At 36.2% G+C, this 17477-nt stretch overlaps 1 protein-coding gene across 1 annotated transcript in view; it reads right to left on the bottom strand.

The window, feature by feature from the left end:
- cnksr3 (cnksr family member 3) overlaps positions 1-17477 on the bottom strand; it is a 76339-nt gene that overhangs the window by 43117 nt on the left and 15745 nt on the right. Inside the window, exon 2 of the mRNA XM_059355852.1 lies at positions 6429-6592. Within this exon, the coding sequence (XP_059211835.1) occupies positions 6429-6592 (164 nt within the window). The remainder of the gene's footprint in view (positions 1-6428; positions 6593-17477) is intronic.

The raw sequence follows: 17477 nt of genomic DNA, 5'->3' as shown, positions 1-17477 counted from the left end.
TAAAGGCAAAATTTTCTGTGACCTCTTTTAATCTCCCACCCAACAAATACCCCATTACAAAAAACTAAAAATAATAAAAACTAAACTAAAACTAAAGCATTTCAAAAAAATAAATACTAAACTAAAACTAGCAAACTCACTCTAAAAACTGATTAAAACTAACTGAATTTGAAAAAAAAAAATTCACAACGAAATTAAAACTAAAACTAATGAAAAATCCAAAACTATTATAACCTTGCAAGGTAAGTCACTGTTCCAATGAGGGTCCTCACAAAGATAGAAGTACAAGAATGTGTGTGTGTGTGTGTGTGTGTGTGTGTGTGTGTGTGTCAGGGGAAGGGTGTGGGGTCTTTCTGACAGGTGGGAGGGGTCACATCTGTTTCCTGCTCCACACCAGAGAGCAGTAAACTCGGCTTTGTGCTACAAAAAATATCCACACAAACGTCCCCTGACCTTCAATTGAGTCTGACAGGAAAACTCTCCCTGAAGCACTCGAGCTGATGAAAGATCTATTCATGACTCTGTGCGGTCTGATGTCATGTCCAACTTCTGTACTTTGGTCTCATAATGACTCATTTGCTAGTTCCTCATAAAACGGAAGTTCAAAAGCTTTGGAAAAAGAATGCAAGTGAACCTTAACTTTAGAATATTCTGTCACTGTTGAGTAAAGTTCAGGTTTATCAGCACAAACTTTGGTCACAAGTCAACAAGTGCCCAAGTCTCTTTCATGTCCCTCATGTCCAACAAGTCTCAGAAACAAGCTGAGTCATATCAGACACAAACTTATCGTAACCCATTAGCACCTATTAACTGATTAAATGACAACTTTTGGGGAAATCCCACACTGCAAAAAATGTTGCTCTGAACCATCATTCAACCTTTACAGCTAAAATAAATAGCTTTCTGGAGGAGTTTTAGGTAGGGATGCACGAAATTGGATTTTTTGCCGATATCCGATATGCCGATTTTCCCGCACAACTAATACCCACAATCAGGGCAAATTTGGCCAATTTCCCAATTGACATAATAAGTAAACATAACCTGTGTTCACTGGCAACATGTGAAAAGTGCAACTGTACAGCAATTAAACCCAAATTGAATAAAACTACATGTACCTTACAGACTGCTGCTTAAATTCAAATCTAACTTAAAACAGGAGCCCGATATGTGACGACTCAATCTGCACTGTGCAAACAAAATCACAAAAAGCACAAAAAATATAAGCAGCTTCAGTCCCTAATCAGAACATACATAAATAAATAGGTGGGCTCAGACTACACTGCACAACTCTATGAGCTACAAACAAGGTGCAACAGAGAGGTGATGTCACCCCATTATTTAATCACTTTATTATTATCGGCGTGTTGGTCTTTTTTTAGCCATTGTGTGTCTTTTTAGTCATTGTGTGTCTTTTTTGGTAATTTTGTGTCTTTTTTTAGTTATTTTGTGTCTTTTTTTTGTCATTTTGTGTCTTTTTATGTATTTTTTTAGTCATTTTGTGTCTTTTTTTGGTCATTTTGTGTGTTTTTTTAGTCATTTTGTGTCTTTTTATGTCTTTTTTTGGTCATTTTGTGTCTTTTTTTAGTCATTTTGTCTTTTTATGTCTTTTTTTGGTCATTTTGTGTGATTTCAAAATTCTGGAAAAGTCCCATGTTGCATTGCGACACTCCCACATGTATTCTGATGCATTTCATTGGCCAAGAGACCGAAAATAGGTGGAAAAAACTACAAATACTACAAATACTAAAAAATGACGTATCCTCTTTCCCGGCTTTAATGGTAGAATAACACAACAGCACCCCAACAGGTTTTAATGGTAGAAATGCGGCGATGCTTTCCCGCCTTAAATGGGTTAAAAAGACTAAACTTTAAAGCCATTTTCATTAACATAGACACAGAATTCATTGATGGATATATGAATAAATGATTTGACTAAGGCAACATTAAACAGTAGTTGTGTGTCTGCTCTGTTTGTCAGCGGTGACAGCAGAGTGTCAGCTCCGTTTGAAAGGCTGCTGGATCCCATTCAGCTCTGTAACACCATTAAAGCTCAGCACTGACTGTAAATCCTCCTTTTCACTGCCACACAGACACACAGGGCTCATAAACAGCTGACTGAGGGGCTCTGTGTGCACGTCAACACTTTCTCTGTTTCACACAACAAGTTTAAAGTGTTTGGCTTTTGTCATGTTGTGTTTGCTTCCACTCAGGTCAAATACTGTGACTTAAAATAAACATTTTAATAGAGTTTGACAAATTCCTCATTTGGTTTTGCAACTCTGGTCATCTGGCAAAGTAAAGTTATATCACAGCAGACTGACATGATCAATTTAAGTCCTTTATATATTGAAAAACTTTCAGGTTTCAGGTTTTTTTTTAACTGTTAGATTAATAGACCATTAATCCTTTAAGGCACTTATTAGATTCAGTGTGATTTGCATTTCCTGAACATATCATTATCTCCATCCCAATAAACCCATAAATCCACTTAGAAAATAGGAAAAAAAGAGTTTTCATAACTGCAGAACATGCCAAAAATTAGGTCATTCATACTTTAAGTCCTTAATATATTTAAAACTTGCAGCAATTCCAGGTTTCTAGTTGGTTTGATGTTTTTTTTAAACTGTTAGATTAATAGACCATTAATCCTTTAAAGCAGGGGTCTCCAACTCTAATTACCTGGGGGCTGCTGGAGGCAGTATCAAAAAACTACACAAAATTACTTAAAAAAGACACAAAATGACCAAAATAAAATACACAAAATGACTAAAAAAAGACACAAAATGACAGAAAAAACTAAATTACTTAAAAAAGACACAAAATGACGCAAAAAATACACAAAATTACTAAAAAGAAGCAAAATTACTTAAAAAACAATATTACTTAAAAAGACTTAAAATGACCCAAAAAAATGCACAAAATTACTAATAAAGACACACAATTATCAGAAAAAGACACAAAATTACCAAAAAAAGACACAAAATTACAAAAAAAAACCCCAGACACAAAATTACAAAAAAAAAGTCACAAAATTACATTTTATAACATTTCCACTTCTTCCAATAAACGGCCTGGTAGCACATAACATAATATATTTAAAACTTGCAGCAATTCCAGGTTTCTAGTTGGTTTGAGGGATTTTTTTTTAAACTTAAGTTAACTTAAGTTAGGAGAAAGATGTATCTTTCAACAAAATGTATCTTTTCAACACAAGTTTTAGTTTGAACAATGAAACACAACTTTTATAAGTGCATATTTTTTTAAGTGCAAGGACAGTTTCTATTAAACTTTCTTTCTAAAAAAATAAACAAATGAGTTCTCTGCAGAAACCTTTGCCACAGTAGTTTGTTTTACAGTGTAGAAGTATTGAAGCCAGCAGCATGGGCGGGTTGCCAGATCTGATAAAGTCTTAACAGAGTGCATTTTATTTACATCAGCACATTCTCTGGCATGAGAGCCAGGCCCAGTATAAACCTCTGCTATGGGAGCGTGTGATAGACACGGAGCTGCTTCATGAGCCGGATGCTCTGATTGGACACATTCACACGTCTGGAGACGATGTTGTTGGTGTGCAGCTGTTGTCAGCAGGACAGTGTCATTACCCATGAACAGAGATTCAGATTACCTTTTTTTGGCAAGTAAAACTACTAATATCTCACTGTGAAAACACTCCAATACAAGTACAAGTCATGCATTCAAAACCTTACTGAAGTAAGAGCATGTATTAGGAAAATATACTTATAGTAAAAGTATTGATTGTGCAATTTGTATGACGCATACATATTCATATAGCAGTTACAGTGTTTCCCCTAGAAGTGTTTTCAATAGTGGTGCTGCTGTGTCCGTGGCCATGAGCAGTGTTACCAACTCCTCAGCTATTGGCTCAAAAAAGTTGCTAGAAGTTGCTAAATGACGTCATCGCCTAATTTGCATAATTGACCATGTGCATGTACTTGTAATGGAGGCTGTAGGAGAGAGGAATAACGTTGTGGGGAAGACAAAAAGTGAGTAAAAAACACTCTAAATATGTTTAGAACTGCAAGTGCACTGTCTTCTGTCACAATTTCAACCCTCCTCCATTGGCCCTTTTGCCGACACCAACCACCTCTGCGGGTACGCCTCCAATGCCCACAGCGTCCTGGCGGGAATCGACCCAGGACCTTCTAGCTGTGAGGCGAGAGCGCTACCAACTGCGCCACCGTGCCCCCTCCCAAAAGAGACTCTGACTGTAAACCAGCCAGCAGCGATTTCGTGCATACGCGATTTGCAGACTGGACGCTAAGGGGTTAACATCCCCTCCGGCTCTGTGACTGCAGCTGGGAGAGACTGCTGCGGGAGGACTCGGCCACTTTGACTCATTCTTACTAAGAACAAGTCTCCAAAAGTCTCCAGTAACACCAGAAGAAGTCGCTAGTCACTTTTAAAAAAAATAGTCGCTAGGGGGATCTGAAAAGTCGCTAAATCTAGAGATTTCGTATGTGGCTTGCGCATGGCACGAAGGTGTGCATCCTCGATTTTGAAGATTTTTGAATTCATTTTTCAAAATATCATTATTAACGTAGGACGTGTTGCAGCATTGCACTGTTTATGATCGGACGCCTTTTAGGGGAGCTCCGCCCCACCACTTAAGAACGGCCATGCACCACCACCCATCTCATCTGTAAGTCTATTTAGCCTACCTATCTTTAGGAGTTTTAAAGTGCGCTACAAGGTTCGATTTCCCAATAATATTCTAATAGTTTCCAGAGAATATCAATGTTCAATGTGTATGTGCTGGATGGTGTGGTACCTATGAAAAGTAAGTGTTTTATTGAGTTGCAGACGTTGTAGTGTGGCATGTAATGTACTAATACATACTTCCTACGGGCTCTGCACTAGTATAAATATATAAAAAACGTTTATCAGTTTGAACATAAAGCATTCTGTTTAGTCGTTACTGTATTATGTTTTTCACAGTGCACACTTATTTAGAGTCAGGTCTGTTCTCAGCTCTGTACACAAGAAAATAGAGGAATGTCCCTTTAATTTGCTCTGCCTATAATGTGACCATGCTGAATGTTGGTTACTGATGTTACAGCATTTCTGGTGGCTTTTAAAGTCTAAAAAAAATAAAATCAGATAACTGGCTGCAACTTGAGGTCACCCATGCACGAAGCTGCTGCTGCTTGAAATATTTATTTGGGGTGTAACAGAAGGCAGATGTTTGGGTTTGCTACAGACTTAGAATAACTTGTGTCTCAGTCTCAGCATGTGGTGAACAGAGCTGAGAGGGTTTTTGTTGTCAGTTTGTTGGTTGTTGACTGTTAGTTACAGCATGCTGGTCAGGTGAGCCCCGCCCACACAGGTGGAATCACCAGGACACTGAACGCCAATGAGACAGCAGATAATTACAGAACAGCTGAACAAAGAGCAGTGGATGGGATTAAAACGGCTGGAGCCAAGTCATGTGATAGTATTTGTCTGTAAACAGCTACATCAAACATATGAACTCATTAGTATCACAGAGAGAGTGGAAGCAGACACAAGCTGCCTCTGACTGCAGATTCAAACAAAGAAACAGACAGCTTCAGATTCATCACTGCTGCCCTGACTATAGAGTTAAGAATAAAATAATTAACACTCTGTGCTGATGAAGCATTTATTCTTTCTCTCCTCAGAGTCACATTATATATTTACTGTTAGATTAATAGAAAAAGCATGCTCCTCATAATCCTCCTTGGGACCATTAAGCCTTTAAGGCATGGGTCTCAAACTCGCGGCCCACGGGCCAATTGTGGCCCTCGTGATGATATTTTGTGGCCCTCACCTTGATATGAAAGTTTAATGTGAGTTTTATATGAATGGCACTTTACCGTGTTGTGTGTGGAAGGTCCCTTTAATTACTTTTTTTGGTAATTTTGTCTTTTTTTTGGGTAATTTTGTGTGGGTTTTTTTGGTAATTTTGTCCTTTATTGGAGTAATTGTGTGTCTTTTTGGGTAATTCTGTGTCTTTTTTAAGTAATTTAGTTTTTTCTGTCATTTTGTGTCTTTTTCTGTAATTTTGTGTCTTTTTTGTGTCATTTTGTGTCTTTTTGTGATATCGAGACATTTTCCATGGTTTTCTTGATAATAACCAAAATCATTATGAGTAAAACCATGTTAAATGTCTAGATATCAGCTCTTAAATTAAAGTCTTATCAGCTATTCATGTTGTTATCATTATATTTGTCCAAACAAATGTACCTTTAGTTGTACCAGGCATTAAAATGAACAAGAAACTGAAGAAAACAAGGGTGGCCTTAATATTTTTTCCATGACTGCATATATGTACACACTGAACTGTGGATTTCAGTTGCCCCCACTAATACTGATGCTGAGGAAACACCCTGACAAAGATGAAATACCCCATTAAAGTTTAAAAGGATGTGAAGCTGTGTCGTGTTACTGACCAGTGCACAGAGCAGGTCCACGGCCTCCAGCACCAGCTCCTGGTGTCCGACCCGCGACATGCCCAGAGACAGCAGCTCCTGGTGGGACAGCCTGAGCAGCTTCTCCCCGTCCACCTGCTGCCGCTGGAAGGACGGGATGTACTGCTGCACGCTGTCGTCCAGACCTGAGGGACACATGGAGACACATCAGACATCAGAGAGGGGACACCAAGGGAAGGGCCAAGAGTGAGACAGGACTTGGATGAAGCATGTCTGAGCTTTATCTAGATTGTTTTTTTTACAGCATTAAACCTCTGAAGTCCAGGAGATTTTGGTTCATATTTGTCAACTTCCTCTGCATTAATTTCTGTCTGTTCAGCATCTTTCAGTCTGTCCTTACATCACATGCATGGCTCCTTTTTCTCCACACAAACTTGGCTATCAGTCTGATTTAACATTTTATTTTAAGTATAAAGCTGCCAGGAACTCAAAATACAAAGAAAAGACACAGGTTTCTATAGAAATGTACCTTTTTATTTTTTTTTACCATTTATACACACAAAAACAGCAGAAAAAATAATAAATAATAAAACTGCAAAACAGTCTATTTGCATGTAAATTAAAAATAGTAATAGTTTTCATTGTAGAAAGAAAATTCACATTTTAAAAATGGTCTAGAAACATAAATGTCACACTATGATTGAACTTTAACTGGTTTTCTCAGCTTGTCTACATATCATATATAAATAAAGTTATTACTGGTAATAAAATGTGTATTTTCAATAAATAGATGGACTCCAGAGGGTTAAATTAGCAATACCAAATGTATTCATGTGGCACAGGGAGAAAGATGATGACACGTTCTGCATGTGTGAGAGAATAAACGATACTCAGAGAGTTTTCTTTGAGCAGCTGAGTTTCAGTGGAAGTCGGATCTGTTATGATCCATTCAAGTTTGACAGCAAACAGAGCTGCTGAGTCAACACGACGTATTGACTCTTTCTGCTGATCCATCACAGCTAACACCATCCTGCCACCTCACCACACCTCCACTCAGGATCACTACGCCTTTAAACTGACAGACCTGCACACAGAAGGCCTCAGGTTTGATCTCTCACATTCATCACCATCAACTGTGCTATGATCTGTTGTCAATTAAAGCTTAGTTTCAACAAAATATTGGGGCAAAAATCAAACTTTAACTAACGTTTTTTATACTTTGACACTGATCATCTTTAAGTAGCTCTTGATACAGGGTGCATCTAGGGCTGGGTGATATGGACCAAAAGTCATATCCCGATATATTTAGGCTGAATATCAATATACAATATATATCCTGATCATTTTATTTCTACCATTAAAACCTGTTGGGGCGCTGTTGCATTTTTCTACCATTAAAGCCGGGAAAGCGGATACGTCCTTTTGTAGTATTTGTAGTTTTTTCCAACTATTTTCAGTCTCTTGGCCAATGAAATGCATCAGAATACATGTGGGAGTGTCACAATGCATCATGGGACTTTTCCAGAACTTTGAAATCATCACCACAAAAAGACACAAAATGACCAAAAAAAGACACAAAATGACCACAAAAAGACACAAAATGACCAAAAAAAGACACAAAATGACTAAAAAAAGACACAAAATGACAAAAAAAGACACAAAATAACCTACATGGGACTTTTCCAGAACTTTGAAATCATCACCAAAAAAGACACAAATGACCAAAAAATTACACAAAATGACAAAAAAAAGACACAAAATGACCAAAAAAAGACACAAAAAAAGACACAAAATGACAAAAAAAGACACAAAATGACTAAAAAAGACACAAAATGACCAAAAAAAGACATAAAAAGACTCAAAAAAGACACCAAATGACAAAAAAAGACACAAAATAACCTACATAGGCTGAAAAATCTATTATTTAATAGGGATCGTTGACACGTTGAGCGTTGGTTTTATTTATAAAGGAAGCAATACTGAATTTCAGTCTCAAAGCTAATTTTACTACATCAATCAAGCTGACTCCAATTTCTTGACAAAAGCACAGATGTTTTCATATTGTTGTCCTTGTCCTGATCCATCCTGCAGACGATACCTGGACCCTTTGCATGAGCAGTATCCCCGTGACCTCATGTGACTTAGAGCGAGACACCGCCAGCTCGAGTGGCGCCGCTCAGTGCCCGACCCTGAGCTCCGACCTCTGACCTCTCTGTGAAAGGCAGCAGCAGGAGACCAGATAAAAGAGTTCTGAGCGCTGGATCGATGGAGGAGCATCAAGAAACATCCTCCACATGATTCTACTGACACACATCAGCAGGAGCAGACAGCGCTGGCCTCGGGGAGAATCACCACGTGTTTGCTTTGACGACTGAGACGCTGAGGAATGTGTGAAATTCATGAAATATGTTGCAGATCACATCATTGATTGGAACAAGTATTCATCTTAACTAATGTCCTGATAACTTATTGGAAATTTGGTGTTTAAATGTAGGTTTAAATGTAAAATCTGCACAATTTACATTCAAATTTCGGAGGAAAAACCTGCATAGTGTGCCTTTAATTATTACCATATAAATTGTAGTGTGAAGTTAAGATAAACTGCACTAAAGTACATTAAAATAGCATTTCAGCTTCAATATGGTGGAATAAATCACCAAGTAGAGTTGATATGAGATTTTTGAGGCCGATACCGATTTTAGAGTGGTAAAATTCACAGATAATGCAGCCAATATATTGAGTTTTTGTGCTGGAATTAAAAATACCTTTTCTATGTGGATTGTGCACCGGTTTTGCACCAACATGGTTATGAAAAGGTAGCCAGAAGGCTTGTAGAACCTGATGATGTAATAAATTCCCGATAATGTAATAACCCCAATAATGTAATAAAAATCTGCACTTGAGTCCATTGAAAATGTAATAAAACCTGATAATGTAATAACTTCCCGATAATATAATGAAGATCATTTCCCAATAATGTAATACACTTTTTACCAATAATGTAATAAAGTATAACATTAATGGGAAGGTATTACATTATCAGGTTTTATTACATTTTGAATGGACTCAAGTGCAGATTTTTATTACATTATCGGGAATTTATTACATTATCAGCAGTGTTGGGGGAAGTATTCAGATCCCTTACTTAAGTAAAAGTACTAATACCACACTGTGAAATTACTCCACTGCAAGTAAAAGTCCTGCATTCAAAACTTACTCAAGTAAAAGTACAAAAGTATCAGCATCAAAATGTACTTAAAGTATCAAAAGTAAAAGTACTCGTTATGCAGAATGAACCCACTCAGATTTATTTTATATATTCTAAATATATTATTACATTATTTCTAATGTTCCATTTATGTAACCAGTGTTTTGATTTAGTAAAGACAGGACTCATTGTATCAACTTAAAATACTGTTATGGGGTTTAGTTAAAAATATGTCTAATCACTTTAAATTGATCTTATATTTGATGTTATATCTCAACCTGAAAAGTAACTAAAGCTGTCAACTAAAGGTAGTGGAGTAAAAAGTACAATATTTACTTCAAAATGTAGTGGAGTATAAGTATAAAGTTACATAAAAAAAATAAAAATAAAAAAGTAAAGTAAAAAAAGTAAAGCACAAATACCTCAAAACTGTACTTAAGTACAGTACTTGAGTAAATGTACTTAGTTACATTCCACCACTGATTATCAGGTTCTACAAGGCTGTGTTGATACATATATTTTTTACTGTTTTTAGTATTTTATTCTTTTTATTGTTTTTATTTATACCCAGTTGTGTATGATTTATTCTATTTTAATAACTGTACAGCACTTTGGTCAACTGAGGTTGTTTTTAAATGTGCTCTATAAATAAACTTTGACTTGACTTGACTTGATATAACTTTAACATTATTATGCACTGTTTCAACCAATTTTAGAACTAAAAGTAACAGCTTGGTGTTTTACTCCTTCTGAACTATCCTAAACTAAAATTATATGATAGTTTAAGAAAGCTTTTGCAACTGAAGCGTCCAACAAATGGCAGATGTTGTGAAGCCGGATCAGCTGGCGGACAAAATGCCTGAGCTGGTGTGAACAGTGGAGAAGACAACAACTGGCCCTGCATGTGGTCATTAAAGCGTCCAGAAGAAACTCTGTGACTCCAGTTTGTGTTGAGACGGACACGCAGGACGACAGATGGCCGACACTCACGGAGACAGCAGGGAGGAGACATTCCTCTTGAACTAAGTGCTGATGTGACACCTCGGTGTTCTCACCATCCCACACCTCTGACATCAGGAACAACAAGAACATCACTCTGGGACACGCAGCACAATGAAGAGCAGCAGCACTTCTTTAGGTTTGAAAGTTAACGCCGTGCAGAGGCACTTCTGCTAAGTAGGAAGTAGGAAATCTGCATTAGTCAAATAAGTGAGAAGTCGAGAGAGACAAAAATTGATCTGCAACAATTTGAAGAAATCACTCATTTATAAAGCATGTCTAAAAAAAAGACACAAAATGACTAAAAAAAGACACAAAGAGACACAAAATAACTGAAAAAGACACAAAATGACTAAAAAAAGACAAAAAGAAGACACTAAATGACTAAAGAAGACACAAAATTACCAAAAAAAGACACAAAATGAACTAAAAAGACACAAAATGAGAAGACAAAATGACCAAAAAAAAACACTGGTCTCAAACTCGCGGCCCGCGGGCCAACTGCGGCCCTCGTGATGATATTTTGTGGCCCCCACCTTGATATGAAAGTTTAATGTGAGTTTTATATGAATGGCACTTTACCGTGTTGTGTGTGGAAGGTCCCTTTAATTACCTTTTTTTGGTAATTCTGTCTTTTTTTTGGTAATTTTGCATTTTTTTTGTAAATTTGTGTCTTTTATTGGTAATTTTGTGTCTTTTTTAAATAATTTTGTGTCTTTTTTTTTAGTAATTCTGTGTCTTTTCTAAGTATTTTATTTTTTTCTGTCTTTTAGTGTCATTTTGTGTCTTTTTTGTGTCATTTTTTAGTAATTTTGTGTCATTTGTCTTTTTTGTGTCTTATTTTAGTAATTTTGTGTCTTTTTTGTGTCTTATTTTAGTAATTTTGTGTCTTTTTTGTCATTTGTGTCTTTTCTAAGTAATTTCGTTTTTTTTCTGTCATTTTGTGTCTTTTTGTAGTCATTTTGTGTCTTTTTTTGGTCATTTTGACACTGCCTCCAGCGGCCCCCAGGTATTTTGAGTTTGAGACCCCTGTTCTAGACCCTCAGATGTGAGTTTTGTAGCTTTTATGCGTCTTATTTGGAGACTCTGGGAACTTGTGATTGACATTTTTTGTTATTTTCTGACATTTTCTGACCAATAAATCAACTAATTGAGAAAATATTGGCAGATTATCTGATCATGAAAAAAATCATTAGCTGTAGTAGGGCTGGGCGATATATCGATATAAAAGATATATCAATATGTTTTTAAATGTGATATGGAATTAGACCATATTGCATATATATCGATATAGTCCTTACTAGGGTTTATCATATTTAGTTCTTTTGTAATGTTCGTTATTCTTTTCCTCATATAAATATATTTATTTTAGAAAAACATTGGCCTATTTTATATATTATTTAATTTCATAGGCTATTTTTATTTAAGATATTTTTTTTATTTAAATATGCACTTTATGGAGCTTTGATTTAAAAAAATAAAATAAAGGTACTCCTGTTGTTATACAGTATTTATGTTCACTTAAATAAACGGTTTCAATAAATCTACTTGTGACATGTCAGATTTGACTTTGAGTGAACATTTGCTCTCACTTTGCGTTAAAAATATCAGGATATATATCGTATATGGATATTCAGCCTAGATATATCGGGATATGACTTTTGGTTCTTATCGCCCAGCCCTAAAATGTAGCATTGGCTTTTATGGACTCAGTTGATGGCTACAAACAGTTCGTTATTGAATGAAAAGAAATAAAGAAAAGAAGCAAATGGCCACTTTTGACAAACTGTAACCCCCAAAAGCTTGTGTGAGTGTTATTTTTTTTATTTTACATTGGCAGCAAAGATGCATCTTTGCATTCTTTTTTTAAAACAACTCAAATTTGAATTTCGTTTTGTCAAATATTGTGCAAAAAGGCAAGATATGACAACAGGCCAATGGGAGCTGCACAAATAAAAAGATCTGCAGCCCTGAACTTCTCTGACTACTCTGCAGATCTCCTTCTTTACGAGTTTGTTTTTGTTTCTGCTCCAGTTGAGCTGCTGCAACAAACTTGTGACACAAGTCAGAAAACATGTTCTGCTCCTACATGTTCCTGGAAAGATGCCCAGATGCAAACTTCCATCATGATCATAAACTTCCTCAGAGAAATATTCAAACTCCCTGCCATGAACACACTCCTCGTAACTCCAGAAGGTCTGATGGTGAAATTGCTTCAATATTTCAACATATTTTAAAAAACACACCTTCCGCTGTTGTGTGACAGTGGCTGGCGACAGTTTGCGGTCATCAGGAATGTGTTTTGGCGACAGCCGGGATCACATTACTGACACCCGAGGAGGCCGATAAGCTCTCAGCTGCACAGCAGGGTCGGCTAAATGTCACGCGACAGCCAAATCACCTGCTAATGAAAGCATGACAACGCTGGGCCAAGCCTCCCTGCAGAGCACCAGCACAGGGCCAGAACCTTCCCGATCTGAGCTCCTGTTGGCCTTTTACATGTGATTACTCCTTAACCCTCTGGAGTCCATGAAAGCGCCGGAGCACAACTTCTTCATGATGTCACAACGTAAAAACTTCAGCAGCATGTTTTTCCATGTCCAATTGAATTGGACATGGAAGTTTCCATGTCCAATTTAATGCATCAACCCTTTTTTAGCAAAGGTTTAGCAAAAAAAAAAACACCTCGACCAAGTGTTTTAACATGATTTTACTTTTTTTTGCAGAGATTTTTCTAATTTAGCCTTGTGCATTTAGCATTTGTAATGCAATCTTTTGTGTTAACTGTTTTTGTGTGTTTTTTGTAATTTTAGTGTTTTTTGTATTTGTATTATGTTTTTGGTGTTTTGAGTGTGTTTGTGTGTGTTTTTTGTTATTTCTTTGTGTTTTTATCTGTGTTTTTTGTATTTTTATTATGTTTTTGGTGTGTTTTGAGTGTGTTTGTGTGTGTTTTTTGTAATTTCTTTGTGTTTTTATCTGTGTTTTTTGTAATTTCTTTGTGTTTTTTGTCATTTTTGTGTGTTTTTTGTATTTTTATTATGTTTTTGGTGTGTTTTGAGTGTGTTTGTGTGTGTTTTTTGTAATTTCTTTGTGTTTTTATCTGTGTTTTTTGTATTTTTATTATGTTTTTGGTGTGTTTTGAGTTTGTTTGTATGTGTTTTTTGTAATTTTGTGTGTTTTTGGTTTGTTTTTCATGTTTTATGTGTGTTTTTTGTAATTTTTTGTGTGTTTTTTTGTGTTCAAAATGTTGATCCAGTAATTGAAAATGAAAATAATAATCAGGTCATATCGGTGAGGTTCTGCTGAAAACAATGATACCAACACGTCATGGTAAAGATTTTTAAGTGGTTTATATACAGGCAGAATGGAAAGGAGTCAAAAACCGACAAAATAGCCCCAAACTCCAAAGGGTTAAGTAATGTGAATGCTTAGACTTCTACGGATTAAACACAAGCACAAATGTCCTGTAGTCAGATTATATCGATGGTCCAATATTACTGCTTTCAGCTGTCTAACCCTTCTTATTTTATTCCTCAAACAATAGAAAGCTTACTCTCTGCTGGTAAATCTGTTTCCACAAGGCGATTTACACTGTTGAATAACTGTTAATATGCAACTAAAAGGCTTCCTGAGGGCAGCACAGTGCCAACATCCGTAGCTGGATCCAATGTTCTCGTGAGAAATAAACTGTCATTAATTTATGTGACAGTTGAGACATTTTTCTCATTCCACATTTTGAACATCGCTGTGGGGTTTGGCGCTGGGCCCAAACTGTTTGGAATCGGCTTCAGACGGCTGGCAGGCGGCGGAGGAGCGATCAGGATCACCAACACTGAAATACTGCTGAGCGCTTTGAGATTTTGGCTCCGGAGATGCTTCTCTAGCAGCAGGATTAATGAAACACAGTGAGCACAGCACAAACTACCGACAAGCTCTGTGACAATAAGACCGTTTAAATCAACTTTATACCTATTAACAACTAATTAGGGCTGTGCCATATCGTATCGTTCACAATAATATCGGTATATTTTTTTCATGGTTATAAAAAATGCATATCATGATATTGGCAACGTTCCTACTTCTTGATGTAGTGCTTAAAGTTGTTTTAATCACAAAAAGCTACTTACTCCCTGTCGCTAAACACATGCAGCTTTCAAAATAAGAGCACAGTGCACTCCAAACAAGTGCAATATCTCACATGTATATGGACCATATTTATTAGTTTTCACTACTGCAATTCAAAGTGTGCACCTTATGTCTGTTTGTATTTTATTTGTATATTATTACTATTATTTCTGAGACATTGTCTCTCGCACTGACTTGATGGTGTTTATTAATCTCATTGTACCCAGGTACAGTGACAATAAAAGTGATTCTGATTCTGACAGTGTGTTAAGAGAATCCACCACAGAATTTACAAGAAGACTGTCAAAATAAGATGCCTTAAATAAAACATACAAGAACCTTTATTCTCCTTTACAATATTTCATTAAAATATGCCCCCGGAACCTCTAAATGGTTATTTTTATTCTTTGCTCATACTCAAGAGTCAAGAGTACATTTTTTTCTATTTGGCAAGTGTTGAGATTTGCACTTCAAACTACATTTTAGATTTTTATTTATTTATACAGACTAAAAAAATATCATATTTTCTATATCTTTTTAGGTATTTCCTAATATCGTCAAGAATATCGTTATCGCAAAAAATGCCTGCAATATCGTGATATTCTTTTAGGGCCATATCGCCCACCCCTACAACTAATGCTCATGTGTGTTTGAATATTGTTGTTCTGGCCATATTCATGTAATCCATGTTCATGACTCAGATGATGAAATATTCACAGCTCAGGCCTGCTGTTGCTAAACAACAGATGAGAGGAAGCAGGCCGGGCTACAAGCTAAAACACACTCACTGCTCACAGTCCATCCTGGAGACAAATAAAGTTTTATTTGAACAAATTCAGTGTCCCTACAAACCTTCAGCCTCTTACCAAATCTATGTTTCTGCATTTAACCCTTTGATGCACAACATGGGTCAAAAATGACCCTCATTCATTTCCCATGTTATTTAATGCTTTCTGTGTGTTTCTGTTCTCTATTTTTGATATCAAGATATTTTATGATGGAATATTAAGCATTCTTTAAATATCTTGTTTTTGATAACAACGGATCATTATTTCCATTTTGCCTCTCATACTTTATGAAGAAAAAAAAAAGTTTTTGTATTATTACATAGCTAACTACTTGGCTAAGTAGCTTGCTAAATTAACTACTTAGCCGAGAAGTTAGCTAAGTAGTTAGCTTAACAAGCCACTTAGCTAACTTCTTGGCTAAGTAGCTTGCTAAGCTAACTACTTAGCCAAGAAGTTAGCAAAGTAGTTGGCTTAACAAGTTACATAGCTAACTTCTTGGCTAAGTAGCTTGCTAAGCTAACTACTTAGCCAAGAAGTTAGCTAAGTAGTTAGCTTAACAAGCCACTTAGCTAACTTCTTGGCTAAGTAGCTTGCTAAGCTAACTACTTAGCCAAGAAATTAGCAAAGTAGTTGGCTTAACAAGTTACATAGCTAACTTCTTGGCTAAGTAGCTTGCTAAGCTAACTACTTAGCCAAGAAGTTAGCTAAGTAGTTAGCTTAACAAGCTACTTAGCTAAAAAATGGATATGGGTAATTTTTCACCCATGTTTTGCATTAGAAGAGTAGTGACACAAAAAGGGATTTTATTAAAAAAATAATAAAGCAAAACAAAAAAATAGGATGTATGAAGATCAAAAGAAAACCTGGAATACTGAATGATGAAAATCATTTATTGCAAAGATATAGAAGATAAAAACTCTGTTGGGTCACTTTAGACCCATGTTGTGCATCAAAGGGTTAATGAGATGATTTTCATGTTTTGTGTGTTTTACATAGCAGTCCTGTTGTCTCAATAACTCTGCCTACTGTAGAGGAAAATGCTGTCTCTAACATCATGAAGAAATACACCGTTAAAAACACAAATATATAAACAAACAGCAGGGAAACTGTGCATTTCTTGAGGACTGTTCAGTGGTGGATTAATCCACATTTGGTTTTTTTAGTATTTGTGGCAACGAGATGTTTTATGTTGGGTTGGATTGAGTCTAAATACAGAACTTGAAATCATACTAAAATTCTCTCTCATATTAATCTATTAATAACATTTGTGTTCAGCAGCAGAACTATTCCAAACCGTTTCTGATTTACCACAAATCTTAATCTAATCAGCTGTGAGGTCACGGCACAGTTCACATGAGAAAGGAGCCTGTTTTAATCTTTGCTCTTTGTATAGCGCTTTGAAAGCGACCGGTTTGTTGACAGAATAAATTTGACTTATGAACATGAAAGCACAGCTGAGACTGATAAAAGTGCACTTTAACATTGACAACGTTCTCATTCACTTCCTATACAAGCCAGTAAATGTTGAATCCAAACTCTACTTGTGATTGTCTTGATAATAATGGCAATATTTCAGGAAAAAGCTGATCACAGATTAGTGATACCTTAAGAAATGTAATGTCCAGGGTTCGTACACTTTAGCACTGGTCAAATTCAAGCATTTTTCAAGGACTTTCAAGGTAAATTTTCAAGCTTTTCCAGTATCTTACACCCGTTGTAAACTGCATGTTTTTACTTAGTACTTACATACTAAAAGGGGGAGATTTCACTGAACCATACCAACAGTGATGGTGTTACACTTTCAGGAGGAACGGTCTTCATTTCAGATAGGCTACTCATTATTTTTTACATTGAACATGTGATCATCTATACCTTTACTAACTAAAGAGCCACTGTTGGCCAAAAAAAAAGAGAAAATCGCGGAATGGAGCCGCAAACCTTATATTGAGC

This window comes from Centropristis striata, chromosome 18, assembly GCF_030273125.1.
Source record: "Centropristis striata isolate RG_2023a ecotype Rhode Island chromosome 18, C.striata_1.0, whole genome shotgun sequence".
NCBI lineage: Eukaryota > Metazoa > Chordata > Actinopteri > Perciformes > Serranidae > Centropristis > Centropristis striata.
Note: the sequence above shows the minus strand (reverse complement) of the source record. Positions and strands in the feature narration are given on the sequence as shown.